This window comes from Tiliqua scincoides, chromosome 1 (assembly GCF_035046505.1).
Source record: "Tiliqua scincoides isolate rTilSci1 chromosome 1, rTilSci1.hap2, whole genome shotgun sequence".
NCBI lineage: Eukaryota > Metazoa > Chordata > Lepidosauria > Squamata > Scincidae > Tiliqua > Tiliqua scincoides.
Window position 1 is genome coordinate 205,041,741 of NC_089821.1, and position 15,650 is coordinate 205,057,390.

Genomic DNA, 15,650 nt, shown 5'->3' on the forward strand with positions numbered 1-15,650 from the left:
ATGGAGTAATGTCTGCTTTACTGCATGTCTTGTTAAACCAGTAAATTCTATCTAATTTACAGCAGCTTAAAGATTATGCCTACAACATTTAAGCCATGAACTTCTCAGTTTTTTCTCTGATCACTTTCTAGAGGATTGCTTACGAGCTTAGCCCCTTTGGCTTCATTTTATATATACACTGGTGTGTGGCCCTGGTATGGGAGTGCCTTTTCCTCTAAGGCTGGCTTGCTGCTCCCTTCTTCTGCATTATGTGCTCCGCTTAATGCAGGCTTAGGAAGGCCTCCTTCTGCACTTTGCATAGAGGCTGGTTTCATTTTCAAGGAAGGTGGCTTTTAAAACAGTAGACAAAATGCATTTGAGTTCCAGTTGCTTTCTGCCAGAGGGAGTATAAAATGTCTAGTGAGACAACTTGACCCCAGTGGTTACTGCTTCTGCCTGATATTGTTTACTGCTTCTCAGGAATTGCTTGCTGCTGAGGTGAAGAGCGTGGCCATTTCAGCTGACTTTGATGCTGTAACGGTATCTTCTAGTGTTGCCCCCAAGTTTTTTTCCCCCCTCGGTTTTACTTAACACAGCTAGATGAACTGCAGTGCTGTTTCAGTATTTTTCTTTTCCTTTGCTACTAAACAGCTTCTTCCCACTGGTAGTGCAGCTGTATCTGTAGACAAATGTGTGAGATAATCAGATGGCACCCTTTCCATTTGCTCTGACATCTCTACTAAGAGCATCAATTTCCTGTCATACAGGAAGCATCACATCAGAAAGCTTTCAGCTAACACAAAGATGCACATGGCTATGAATCCCATTAAGATTATAATTCTGTGGGGGTTTTTTTTAAAGCTGTATTCCCAAACATTTACCCAACATTTCTGAACAACATGGATGCTTTTAGTGATTGCTTCTGGAAATGATTGATCCATTGTCATCTTTAATGAAACTTTGGCTTTACCAAGCATCTTTATCTTATTTCTCAGTTGAAGCCCAACAAAACTGCTGCTTGGTTGTAACTAACATGAATATCATAACGCTGCATTAAAAACAGATGTGGACGTTGAATGTTTAGGAAGGGGATAAAAATCTTTCATACTTTACTAGTTGCCAAAAGATTATCATCAAACATTTGTAACAGGCACTTCCAGACATGTTTCTAGTTTGGCATTCTTGTTTGATCTCAGCTGGTTCATTGACAACACCAAACCAGAAAGAGCAACAAGAACGACTTCAAATAGTAGAATTTTCCTGTTGTGGGAGTTTATTGTCTATTGCTATTTTGGACATGTCAGCAACCATTGATCTTGCTTGTGCCTGTTGACTAGCTATAATGATCAGAATCAGCACTCTGAATCTTAGGGGTGTGGGTGGGTCATGCTTTGATACCGAGCATTTATTACCCACAAACCACTATGTCTGGAAGTGCCTTTAATACTTTTCTGTCTTCTGTCTGTCTCCCTCTTTTAATTGTACCTTGGGGTGAACTGAGAAGAGGATGTTTGTCCCTGTCAACAGTTTGAAAATCAGTTCCTGAACATTGTGAAGGTGTGCATGGAAAAAAAGTTGATGGAAGATCAAAAGGGAGGAGATTTTCTTTTAAAGAATAAATGCCTTGTTTATTTATACATCATTTGTGATGCCTGGTAATGCTCCATTTTGATGAATTAAGATAGAAACAAATGAAATATTTGGTAATCCATATAGATATATGTGGATCACTATATCTATTTTGTCCTATAGCATTATTACTTCTCATGGGTGGGGATAAGAACTATCTAAACTAGTAGTACATAATGAAGAAGATTGTATGACATTTTGTCTTTCAGGAACATTGTGCAGCTGATGTAGAGCCAATCGCCTTGCAAGGTGGCAAGCAATTTGGTCTCTCAAAGAACAGCCATATTGCAGTTGCATTTGATGACACCAAAGTTAAGAATCAGTAAGTAAGTCCAATTTTGAGATGAAGTGGTGAAAAATTGCACAGTGGTAGCGTGGTATCCTGAACCTTTAAGCAGAGCAGTCACAATTCAAGAAGCTGAGCAAGATGTCTTCCAAATTGGTTTTCTTATCACACTGCACAGAATGATTGAATAAAATTTTCTTGTCCTTCTTAAGTTCAACTAAATTGTTAGATGCTACACTTAGCAAGAATTCCAGCATAACCCTAAAACTATCTTCCAAAATTAGCTGGTTCATTAAACCTCTGTTTCATTCTTTTTAAAATTCCACAGAGCAGGAAAAATAAATTCTCTTGGAATTTTTACTTTTAACTGTCTACACCAGCGGTTCCCAAACTGCAAACTGTAGCTCTCTGGGGAGCTGTAGAAACCAGCCAGGGGAGCCATGAAACCCTTGTGAAAAACCCACCACCCTATACAGTGCATAGAATTGTAGCCCCAATGGGGATCTGTGGCCAGTGGCCCAGGAGGTCAAGGGAGCTGCCAGTCAAAAAAGATTGGGAACCACTTATCTACACAAATATTGGTTTCCTTGTACCAGAAGTCACCAGTTTCCTAGAATTAGTGTTATACTGCAAACTATAGATAAGATTCACTTGATATATTACATTTTGCAGCATGAATTATATAATCTCATTCCCATACAAACAAACTTGCTAGATTCATTGGAATAGATATTTTATATACTTCAGTTATGAATGAAAGACAACCTCACAACTTACATCTAGTGTTCTTTCATTTTTTATTAATTGTATACTACCTGAAACTTGAATTAATCTATTTGAAAATTATTTGAGAGAGAGAGAGAGAGAGAGCAAATTGTGTTCTCAGTATGAGTTTGAGAGGCATCTCCAATATGCAAGGTATGCAACCCTGTTACAGTTGTCAGAGGCTGGTCAGTGCCATCCACCAAAGATCCATAAAGCTGCAAACATACGTCCTCTCCTTTTCACCCCACCAGATCATCCGAGGTTCCTCACCCAATTTGAAGTCTTTTGGGTCAGTGGATAGAAGATGTTGCTTTCTTTTTAAGGGTGCTGAGTCCCTTCCTTTCAGGCATCCATGGTTGGCTGGCAACCTTCAGTCTCGAAAGACTATAGTTTTCACCTTTAGCCAAGCCACTGGATGCAACCACTCCCAGGTTCAGATTATCAGCCCAGTTTGTATATCCAGCCTTTTGCCTAATGCTCACTGTTACCTGTTTTGCTAGGTATTCTCCTTCTGGAGAGTACTCCCTCCTCCCTAAGTACTCCCCCTCCTCTCCTGAGAGATGCCTTAAGAGTGTTTTTCCATCAAGGGCTTTCCTCATTTATTTATTTTTAGTTACAGTTATTGATTGTGGGCAAGAACCACAAGATGCTTGTAGTGCTGTTGTTCTCACCTGCCTGTTTCAAATAGGCCTGCTCTGAACATGCACCATTTCAATAAGTTGGAGCCTAGGTTAAAGTCAAGAGGAACTATCAGCCTTTAGGGGGAAATGGGAGGACCACTCTTCGAGCCAGTTTGTATTTTCTGCTTGTATTTTTGCTGAATTATGCATAGCCAGCTTCAGTAATTGCATTATAATTATGCATCCACGCACATTTAGGCAAGTTCAGAAATGAGACAGAGGTGTCTTGACTTATCTGTCTTAAGAATAGGTCTACCATTAGCAATTTTAGTCTTGTTGAATGCTTTCTGGAAGTTGATTTTCTCTTTCTTCGTATTTGTAGTCTCACCATTGAATTTGAAATCCGAACAGAGGCTGAAAATGGGTTGCTTTTCTATATGGCCCGAATCAACCATGCTGATTTTGCCACTGTTCAGATAAAGAGTGGGTTTCCTCACTTTGGATATGACCTGGGACACGGGAACACCAGCACAATGATTCCTTACAAAATCAATGATGGCCTATGGCACAAGGTATGAGTTAGTTCAGAAATATTTGGTTATGTACAGAACCACCACCATGAAACAGATAAGATAGCCCTGCAGCAGCGCCAAGGGCTCAAACGTATCCAGTGATGTTGCACTGGATTCAGGGCCACTGGTCCAGCACCTGCTGCATCCAGTGTGGTCCCTGATGGGACTCCTCAGATCTATGCCAGCTCTTTTGGTGGTGTAGCTCTGAAAAGCCTGCTGGGTATCTGGCCCAGGATGAGGTGTTCAGGATATGGTGGATGCTGCTTTCTCATGATCCACCCCTGCTTTTCACCAATCCCCACTACTCCGCTGTCATAACCCCACACACACGGCCGATGGATGATGTGCTACTGCTTTCCAGTTGCTGCACTGGCAACAGAGTTGTGCAGACCAGCGGAGAGGCTGCTGCCCCAGCAGAGCTATCACTGGATACCTGGTGCAACAGGTCCAGTGCAGTGCAATAGGTCCATAGGATTAGGTTGTTAGTATTACAAAAAAAAAAAATGTCGTAAGTGTTCTCAAATGGTTTGTTCAGACAGTAATGCCCTATGTGTTTCAATGGAAGCATTGCTTGTGAGCTTTCTAGGACATCTGGTTGGTCACTGTTGAAAAAGAGGTTGCTGGACGAGATCCTTGTATAGTCTGATCCAACATTTCTCAAACTTTGAGGGAGATTTACTCTCTCAGTAAGTTCTTGCGGGGGAAGGGCTAGGGCAGAGACATGATCCCTAGGATTGCGTTGGTGAGGGGGGGTGCTTTGCACTTATTTTGAATGATGTAGCACTGCAGCAGGCTGCTGAAGTGCGGGGAGCCCTGCGCAGCCCTCCCCAGTGCTCCCCAAGGCTTGGAATGTTCACTAAAAGTGGGCGCAAAGCACTTCTGTTTTGCAGGAGGTCGCGACCCCTGCAAGCATCCCCTGGTCGCGACCCACCAGTTTGAGAACCACTGGTCTGATTCATTGGCGTGGATTCCTTTCAGCTATGCCCACTTGGCTTCTTGGTGCAACCACCACCAAGACTTGAGAGGCTTGATTGCTGGAACAGGGTGCACTGTAGGCGTTCTGTTTTCCTATCCAGATCACCTGTCCAGTTAGTTTGGCTTTTGAGTGTTGGTCCCTCTTGTCCAGACTATGGACAGATTAGGAACACTACTGAGCATCCTGCAATCCACAACCTCCTGCCTGACCATGGAGCCAGAGGTAAAACATCACTCATTCTAACTTGAGAGATAGGCCCAATAGTAGAAAGTCCTATCTCCGTAATTGGACCCAGGTAATTCCTCCTGAGTGCATTGGGGCTTTCTCCCAGACAAAGAGCTCACAGGGTTGCAGCCTTGGCAACATGTAATAACATAATGCATCATCTTGTTTTCAGATAAAAATATTTCGAACAAAGCAAGAAGGTACCCTTTCCGTTGATGGTATTACAAACAGGACTACCAGCCCAAAGAAAGCTGATATTTTGGATGTTGTTGGAATGCTGTATGTTGGAGGGCTGCCAATTAACTATACAACTAGAAGAATTGGTCCAGTAAGAAAGACTGTTTTTGTGGTTTGGGTGGTTTTTGTTTGTTTTTTTACTCCTAACATAACGTAGTTCTTTGCCACCCACTATTATCAAAGGGTTGGGGCTCAACGAAAAATACGCATTCATTCTTAACTTTCATATGCAGCCTGAATGATATGGTCCTTTCCCTCGCCAGTATCACTCTTTCACAGCATCTCACAAGATGCTGGCATGGGAAAGGATTACATGATTCAAATGGCCCAAGTTGTTCCATTTTGTAGATGTTTGCAGAGTGACCTGGTATCCAGCCATAAGAACCTGGCTCTCAAGATGCTCCAGTAAGGTATCAATCGAGCCTCAATTGAAACAGGGCGCATATAAAGTGACTGAGGGGGGGGGGGATCAGTTCAGATAACAGTAGTTCAAGGACTTTACCATGATCTGGGGAAGTATGGATTTGTGCACTGTGCAGTACTTTTACTGCAGAAGATCCCTGTATCCATAGCTTCCAACCTTTTGTAGAATTCACAATTCACTCCCACAAGATAATGGTGATAGCTACTAGCCTAGATGGCTGTTTAACAGAATGAGGGAAAGTAATGACAGTGGCATCACTGGGGTCACCAGTGCGTCACCCCATGATGGATCTCCTCCCATGCAATGGACAAAGCAACACACAGGTGGTGGGAGTGAGGATGCACCATTGCCCACTTCACTGATTTTTTGACTATAACTTCTGATAGAATGGATATTTCAATTCTGCATGAAATTATGCAATGAATGATATACAGGTGGCCACCACTTAAAGACAGGGCTACATTCTCCAATCCCCGTTGTTATGCGATTAGATTGTTAAGTGAACCTTCAACCCAATCTAGCTACTTTGTTGTGTAAACACACACTCCCTAGAAACTAGCTGGCCATACAGGGTACTGGCAGTAGATTGCTTCTTCTTTACATTAAGGACCTCTTTGTTGTGTAAACAGACACTTTGCTGCAGGCTATGGGAGTCCTGACTGCCTCATTGAGAGTCTTTTTGTAGTGCTTTGACCACCATCATATATGCGGTCCATTGTTAAGCAGAAGTAAGATGCCTGTATAACATGATGGTAAATAATAATAACAATAACTTTATTTTTACCCCGCCTTTCTCCCCGAAGGAACTCAAGGTGGCTATTGAGTTGGTATTATTCAAAATGCCAAGATTTTAAAAATTTTGGCCAGTAGTGGTGTCACCCCTCCACTGTGCATGTCACCTGGTGCAGCCCGCACCCCCTAGCAACGCCACTGAGTGATGGAAAGGCATTTAAATGATTACAGCCAGGAAAGCTAATTGGAATCTCCATACAGGTGATAGCAGAAGCTGAAGACACAGTGGGCGGGCATAGTCTTCATGTCCAGTTTGTTAACTTTTACAGAAATGCATGTTTGGCTACTTTTTGAAACAGGATATTATTGGTCTCTATTGGGGTGGCCAAACCATGGCTCTTGATCAAACCACATGGATCAAACCACATGTGGCTGTTTGATCTCTAATGTTGGCTGAGCTCCTTAGTTTGCATTACAATTAATATATAAAAGGTAAATAAGAAATTTTTATGCTTTATAATTATTTACTGGGTATAAACTGAGAGTCCACTGGATTAAAACATAAGTTTAATGTCCATGATGAGTAAATATACTTAAGAATTTAAATGCTTCTTAAATATTGCAGCTCTCAAACATCTGAAGTTTATTGTATGTGACTCTTACATTAAGCAGATTTTGCCACCCCTGGTCTATATAGACCTTTGGCCTGACTCTTAAGAACCAATCCTTAAAAACAGAATGAGAGTAAGAACCCTAGTGATCTAGTAAATGAGACAATTTGGCCATGTCAGTGAACATTGTCTCTTGCTACCACATAAATAGCACAAGGTGCTGTGGATCTTTTAGGAAAAAACAATCAATTGGCTACCTGAGAAACCAAGCTGACTGTAATATGCAAACAGGTGTTTTCTGTTTGAAAAATGGACCTTATACGTATACTTGACATGGGCTGTGCACTGAGTCAAGAGATGGATAAATGCTAAAACCAACCACACAAGCCCACTTTTGTGACACTGAAAATACATATATTCAAGCCAAGTAAGGAGAAGATGCTTGAACATGGCATTGTAGATTTCTAATGTAATTTGCTGTGGTGTTGTAGGATTTTGTGTGACAATATTGCCAAGCCTAAGAAACTCAACCCAGATTTTCTGTGAGCTTATCCTCTGAATTTTATCTAAGTAACATAATTCATCAGAGAATAAACAGCTTTCTTACTAACGTCAATTATTTTGTAGCTATGTTCTCATTCAGGCTTACTCATTTCAACAAGCCAGTCAATAAAAATGCTGGGTTTCACCTTTGCCATATTTGAATCTTTAAACGGGGGGCTAAAAGCAATTAAATGATTGCACTCTTACACTTTCTTTTTTGTTCTTTTTTTAGGTTGTCTATAGCATTGATGGCTGCATTCGAAATTTTCAGATGACAGAGTCTCCTGTTGACCTGGATAATCCTACCTCCAGTTATAATGTTGGAAAGTGCTTTGCCAACCCACAGAAGGGAACATACTTTGCAGGCACAGGATTTGCCAAAACAAGTAATGCTTAACTTTTATTATTTTTAGCTTTAAGCCAATGTAGCACTAGTGTAAAGAGTGCACAAAAGCAGTTGCCATATTCTGAACCAGCTGATGTTTTCCAACAGACATCCAAGGCAGACACAAGGGCAATGCAGTAGCATTATTATAATGTTATATGTATCTCTACTAACACAGAAAGATACCACTGGTGAACTTTTTGATGTTTTGCATGTCACATGGACTTTCTTTCTTGTTTCCCAGTTGGTGCATATAAAGTGGGACTTAATCTGCAAGTGGAATTTGAATTCCGTACTACTCGAACAAATGGTGTTCTGCTGGGAATCAGTAGTCAAAAAATGGATGGACTTGGCATTGAGTTGGTAAATGAAAATGTGAGTATGTGACACCCCTTCCAGGAGCCCCTAGAAATAAGTTATACAGCAATAGTCACTACTGCTAGCCAGGGGCACAGGGTGGACTTCTACACCGGTATGGCTGTTGTTGCACCAGCTTGCATGGACAGATGCTGGTGTTTCTCATATAATGTAGTTTCTCATAGAAAGTAGTAGAATCTACTTTATGACTCCGTCCTTGACTGTTCTGATGAGTAAGAACCCAGGGCTTAAGGGTTTCAAGTTTGCTGAAAGAACCCAGCCAATGCCTTGGCATCAGTACCGATAGCCATAGTTCTGACACCAATACTACGTTGGCTGTGGTTATCTCCTATTCCTGCTACAGCATCAAAAGAATTTGTTCCAGCCTTTAATGGGGTATGCAAAGCAATTGAAGACCAGCTTCATTTGGTATTACCTGTAAATAAGCATTACTTTATCACCAAGAGCCAAGGGTATTTTGTTCAAATTTCTGTAGTCAGGATGGTATTTTAGCACCTAATCCAGAAATGTAAGATTGGGCTGCCAAAACCTCTTTTAATGAAGCATCTGTTTACATTGTCAAAATCTTCTGATTCATCTGTGCCATAAAGGAAATTTTGCAAGGGCACTACTGTATTCCATAGATTTCTGTCAGTCAGTGGACTATAATGCATTTTTACAGTTGATCACATTTTAACAAACATTTTCATGTTCAAATCAATTCCTGAAACACTATTTTGTGTATTGCCCATTTTAGAGTTTGGCAGCAGTAAACTGACGAGCAGTGTGTCCATCAGTTCACGCTTTACTGCCAAGATCAGTCCAAAAGCTACAAATTAATTTCAAGTGGGTCTTTGAGTCCAGCACAATTTTATCAATTTATGTTGACTTAATCACTGCTTCTGCTGAAGAGGGTAACGAAGCCCCTGTTACTTTAATGATGTGTGATCAGTACCATAAACTCCACCTAACAGTTCATGCTCACACGCCATGTATATCAAGACATGGCTTTAAGGCAGATCATAACTGACACCAGCCAGGTCTACAATTAGCAGATTGCATTTTTAATTGCTAATTTATTTTCCTAATTGCTTTTGTAATTCACTCTCCAGGTGATGTTCCATGTCGATAATGGTGCTGGTAGATTCTCTGCTATCTATGAACCTGTTGTTCCAGGTAGCTTGTGCGATGGACAGTGGCACAAGGTCATTGCAAACAAGATAAAGCACCGTTTACAGCTGACAGTGGATGGAAACCGCGTTGAAGGCATCAGTCCGCACACTGCCTCCACTTCAGCAGATACTCATGATCCAGTCTTTGTTGGAGGCTATCCTGGTGAGTATGCAAAATGTCATTGAAAGCAACATGTTTTGTAAGATAACATCAATCACTAGGACCATTAAAAAAATTACCAAGAAATTGCCAACAAACCCAGGAGGCGGCATGCATACTCTTTCATGCAAACCTCTGTATACTCTCTACTGTGCAAGTGGTCAGTTCAGTCAGTTTAGACAGTGCCAGCCACCTGCTTCCAGTGATTGGAGGAAACAGGTGATTGGTGTTATCAAAACCGACTAAACCAGCCATCTGTTTGGCAGACTCTTACACAGTCTCTGGCACACAACAGCATGTGTGTGTCACATAGGACTTGTGCATCAAAGCTCCCATTCTTTTTAGTTTTGAACTGGGTCTAGAACAAACTAGTCAGATTTCATTTTTGTCACCCTCCCGACCAGTTATGATGCTATTGATTTATTTAGAGCATCCCAAGATCCTGAGGGCAGCTAACCATGTGTTCATCATAAAGTCCAAATTACCATGATTAAGCCTCATCCATTCCTATTCATTGTCACCACAATCTGATTTGAATTAAAGACATCGTACCACCACTTCGGAAAGACCCTGGCTCAGGCTTGGGGAAAGGAATTCCAGTGTTGAGTGGCAGGCATATACAATGCCAATTTGTATGCCCAAGCAGTTCTGAGTTGGCACATAGATGGGCCAAGCCTTAAATCCATGAGTCACATCCATGCGTTTCAAATCACATGTAGGATTTGCAACCACATGTTCAGTCAAATCTGGGGGTTTCTTTGAGGCAAATGTTGTGCTATTCCTTCCTCCAGTGCTACCAGTCATCTTTCAGCAGACTTCCTGCATCTGCATGTAGCAGCATTTGCCAGCTAAAAGGGGCAGGACCTTCCCTCTGAGGGTTTGCCCTTCTGATGGCAGTAAAGGTCCTGCTCTTTCAAGGGACAGCTGGATTCACATGCAGTTTATTTTCTGTGTCAGTATGTGCAGGGCTGACCCACTTGCACAAGAGCAAACTGCTGGCCATTCCCCATTCACATCCACACACGTGGACAAAGATATTTCAATTTCATTCTCCTTCCCTGCCTCACTCTTGTTTGCACTGTGCAACCTGGGCTGCAATTATATACTCACTTTCCAAGGAGTAAGCCCCACTGAACACAGTGGGACCTACTTCTGAATAGGCATCCATAGGTCAATATAAAGAGTGGCACCTCCCCCTTCCTCCATCAGGATCAAAGCAGTGATGAGTGAGGGATCAGTCAGCTATCCTCTTCTCCCCCTCCCCGCAACTAGATCCAGCAAAAGATAAGCAAAAGTCGCTTTCCTGCTCATAGTGAAGGAGGGCTCTGCTGGGAACCACCTTAGGGTGCTGTCTCACCTCATCCAGTGGCTCAAAACATGGATATCAAGAACCATGAGGGTTTTGCAAGAATATATCTAAAAACCCACTTGGAAGTCTCCAAACTCACAGATTAAGAAATGAAAAGGGTTGGAAAGAACTACTTGGATATTCCATAGCAAAACTCTCATGGATATCCCACGGTTAAGGAACTGCACATGGGTTTTGCATGCAAACATAAGCTTATTCCCGTCCCTGTGGGTTTTTGCATGTTTAGTCTGGGCCTTAGAGGTCATGCTGGTACAAAAGGATGGGCACAGCCTCTTACCTCAAGATTACGTTTTTTGTGAAAACTCAATGGCTCTAAAACCTCCTCCTGTAGGACATGGTCACTGGATGTCTGGTGCAAGATATTTCCAAAGGATAATGAGTTACCATTAACCATTTCCTTCCTACAAACAAAAACTTCTAGAATACATTAACCCAGAAATGAAATGAATTTCTCATTGTGGTAACTTTGTACCCCTATCCAGTTTCATTTCTCCACTCCACCCACACAATTTCTTTATGTTAGAAAAGTAATTGAAATGTATTGACGGTCTTCCAATCACAAGTAATATGAATGAATGGCCTAAAATGTCTATGTAAAGAGAGGAAGTAAGTGTCAATATTTAGATCTTACTAACTTTAGACCCTACCAAATTCTGTATACACGCATCTGGAATTACATTTCAGTAAAATCAATAGGACTGCTTTTTGAGTAAACGTCCATATGACTGCACTAAGTATATGAAACACAATCCTTGGTAATACTTGTCATTATGGAAAGATGTTTTGAACTTAGAGCCTCTAATTTGATCCATGTTATTAACCAGCACTTTTATTGCTTGCCTTCTACTGCAGAAAGATGGTTATTTCATAGTGTACTTGTACTTCTGCTTCTTTGATTAAAAATTTTTATTGGTTTTGTCCCTGGAAAATCAAATAATATTTTCAGGGGGGAAAAGAAACTACACACACAATCAGATAAATGTGTTTGTGTTTTCAGTTTAAGTTTACTGGACAGGTGGTGGTATACTTTATGTATTGTGGCATTGGCCTCTACTGTCAAAGCCAATTAAACTTTTTGGGGATTTGTTTGTAAAACACCACAAAAATCTGGGTAACCAGTTACACTCCTCCCCCCCCCCCCCGCTAAACAAAGAAGTCTTTTTTTTCTGTTTCTCAAGGTTTTCTCCAAATGTTTGACAAATGCTTTCTCTCTCACTTACTAAAATGAAGATATAAGGAACGATCAAACATTATATTTCACTGGATTCCAACTTTGCCAATGTTAGTCCCACTGAGAGAACAGGAAAATAAGTGGTTGGCGATCACAGACAGACATTTATCAGACATTCCCCTTACATTGCTTTCTATCCACAAATGGTACACAGAAAATGAAATATGTGCAACATGTTTTCTTATAGGAGAAAAAGAAAGCTGAATAATTACTTTCTTTTTGCTCCCCTCTTTTACAGATGGTCTGAATCAGTTTGGCCTGACCACTAATATCCGTTTCAGAGGATGCATTCGATCCTTGAAGCTCATCAAAGAGGCTAAGCCTCTAGAGATTAATTTCAGCAAAGCCTTGGAGATAAAGGGAGTTCAGCCTCTATCATGCCCTGCAAATTAACCAAACATCATCCAACTCTGATATGGGTCTGACCACTTAAAGGAAGAAAGCAGCCTAAGAGGTTTAAAGAATCCCCATATATACAGTACCTGTATAATAAAAGGCTGTTGCGCAAATATGTTGACCAGTTTGTGATGTATTCAAAATGGTGGTATTTCAGGGTGAGTTTCTAAAGCATATGTTAAATTAGAAACATTTTCCCCCTTGGAGTGAACAAAGCAGACAGTTACCTCTGTAAGTCCCTCTGAGTCTTTTTCCTCAGTTTGAAGTGAAATTAGTTAGTACAGTTTTGATGGATGAGAATGATCTAAATGCAGATCCATTGTTCCCAAAGTGCAAAGGAGGCCTCTTTAAAGGTTGTGGTCTATGTGCCTTGAGATTAAGGCTGGCAGCTGTGTGTACTCTACACAGGAATGCATAGTGTTGATTGACAACAGTGGGAACAAACTGGGCAAATGCCGTTTCTCCCACAGATGAATGTCTGTGGGACCTTTGGCTCCATTTCTACTTTTTCTTCATCCCATTTTCCCCAGACCATGACAAGAAAGACCATGTCTTTGTTTTGTCATAGGTTGGCTTGGGCCATTACATTGATGTGGATGTGCAAATGACTAGAAGAGTCCTCTGGGATTCTAAAAGAGGAAGTTGTGGCATCCTGAGTCACATTTCAGTTTCAGTAGGAAGATCAAAGAAATTGCATAACATTTACTTGCTAGTCCAGAGCACAATACAAAGGCCTGCTCTTGGATATACACAAAATTAAATTGTAGGAGGAGAAAAGGGAGGCATTTTAAGATCACTCTGTGTGTTGTGCTTGTTTTTTGTACCTCATAATGACCAAAGATATACACTGGTGTTGTCAGATTGTGGTCTGAAAGCTGCCATCCCTTGATGATAATTTTTGTATAACCTGTATCTACATCATCTATGTATCTCTATAGTGAGGGACATTCTCCTTTGAATGTTACATGGAAAAGGAGATACAAGAGTCACTTCCACCTTGTAATTCCAACTTCAGTATAATGGCTGATGCGCCTCTCAGATCTGGACATCAGTAAGCCCCACTTTATTTACATAGGCCACTATGCTACACCTTGAGAACCTTGGATCCAGACACATGTGTGCAAGTTCTCCATCAGTGTGGGAGGCTATTGCATACAGTAAATGCTACTGGGGACCATTTTCATTGGCTCCAGCTTCTGAATTGTGATGTTTTCTAAGCACTGTGCAAGTGCCCCCTAGATTGTTTAATAGTCTGTTTGTATAATACACAGGCGCTAGCCTTCTTGGGGATGTAAGGAGAGAGGGAGGGAGTGCCACTGTTCACTGCTTAATCAGTTTGTATAATGCTTTTACAAAGAATATATTGGACTGAAAGCCTAATATATATCATTTGAACAGCATGAGATTGTTACGTTTCCTTTTTAAAAATACAGATAGGAGTATTCAGACACAGGCTCTGGTAAAAGCAAACAGACAAAACTACAATTCGGTTTCATGGCCTCATTTACATTTCTTCCATGTATACATTGTGCACGCATTGAGAATACTTCACACATCTCATAAAGTAGGCCATGAAAAGCTTACAGTGCAGCATATTGGTTCTTCTTTAAAGGTGCCATGAGTCTGTTTTCTCTTGAGTGTGTTTTAAATGCTTTGCATTCTGACTTATAATTGATTAGGTATTTCCTAGAAGGCCCAGAAAGGACTCATAGGGCAGCAATACTACAATACCAGGTCTGTTAACATAATCCTTTCACATTCAAGAGAAAAAGGAAAAGCCCACTTTTTTCCCCCCAAACTTCTGCCTCACAGAACACCCTGATGGAAAGCTCTGTGAATACATCTGAAATAGCCTTCGCCAACATGGCCCTATTCTTAATTTGGCATAATGCAGTGCCAGGTAAGTTTGCCTGTGGGTCAGGTTGACCCAGGCTGTAGAGCAGCGGTTCCCAAACTTACCATGGTCATGGTCACAGTAGCGTCATTGCCTAGCTCTCCTGGGCGCTAACCATCTTGAATTGTGCAGGATCTTGCGTGATTTAAGATGATGGTGCCTGGGAGAGCCAGTAACAAAAGGCTGCTAGCGATACTCCATGGCACCCAAGGGCCACTGCTTTGGGAACCACTGCTGTAGAAAGTTGGAAAGCTTCAAACATTACCTAATGGACTGAAGGACAAAGGATGTTACATCACCTGCCGATTTTGGAATGTAGATTAAGAAACATACATAGCTAGTGTCCAAACTAGCTATATGTCAACTTTTTGCAAGACATGCATATACCATAGTCCTTCCTTGCTGTAATTTTTCCAAGTTTCAGAGATTCACATACTGAAATGCACTATACAGTTGTGCTTGAAGAGGTATAAAGCTTTTGACATTTATCTAAATAATTTTAACTTGGTGTTTCACCTCCATTTGTGGAAATTTCCCCCTCTTGTTACCTTTTCAGAAGTGGATTTTCTAAAGGGAAGTGTAGTGAGAAAGTGACAATGGGCAAGTCCCCTTACATTCCACTCATTCATGTGTTGTTTCGCAAAGCTGGGAAGACTACCCTCAGAATGACAAAGAAATGTCAATTTCAAATGTTGTCTGTAGACTTATTGTCTTGGATGAACTTCACAACACATTATTAGATTTCCCTTCTCCCATCTTCCTTGGCTTTATTTTTTCATCAGTGTTAGTTTGAATGCAAAGTAATCTGATCATTTTAGTTTGTCTTGTCTTAATTAAGAGCATTTCTCTAATAATGAAACAGATACTGGGTCTCAAGTGATCTCATTTTTTTCTGTGTTGCAAATTAATTATCCTGAACAACATACTGTCTTCCTTAATTTAATAACAAGAATGGGTTTTATTTTTGTTCAGGCTGTCATTGCTCACACATGCAGCCAAGGCACGGATGCCCTTGCCCCCAAATCTTATTTTGAGTTAAATTTAGATAAAAATCTTCAGCCTGATCCTTGTGCCATCCCCAACAATT

At 41.0% G+C, this 15,650-nt stretch overlaps 1 protein-coding gene across 7 annotated transcripts in view; it reads left to right on the top strand.

Annotated features, from left to right (window-relative positions):
• Window positions 1-15,439, top strand: part of LAMA2 (laminin subunit alpha 2) — a 485,843-nt gene extending 470,404 nt beyond the window's left edge. For 5 of the 7 annotated variants that reach the window (XM_066614463.1, XM_066614487.1, XM_066614497.1 and 2 more), the window contains 8 exons: window positions 460-519; window positions 1,818-1,930; window positions 3,662-3,851; window positions 5,225-5,380; window positions 7,832-7,985; window positions 8,229-8,359; window positions 9,454-9,676; window positions 12,512-15,439. In XM_066614463.1, the coding sequence (XP_066470560.1) occupies window positions 460-519; window positions 1,818-1,930; window positions 3,662-3,851; window positions 5,225-5,380; window positions 7,832-7,985; window positions 8,229-8,359; window positions 9,454-9,676; window positions 12,512-12,666 (1,182 nt within the window). In that variant the 3' untranslated portion in view covers window positions 12,667-15,439. The remainder of the gene's footprint in view (window positions 1-459; window positions 520-1,817; window positions 1,931-3,661; window positions 3,852-5,224; window positions 5,381-7,831; window positions 7,986-8,228; window positions 8,360-9,453; window positions 9,677-12,511) is intronic. The other 2 variants (XM_066614481.1, XM_066614525.1) reach the window with 1 other exon arrangement.
• Window positions 15,440-15,650: the final 211 nt, after the last annotated feature.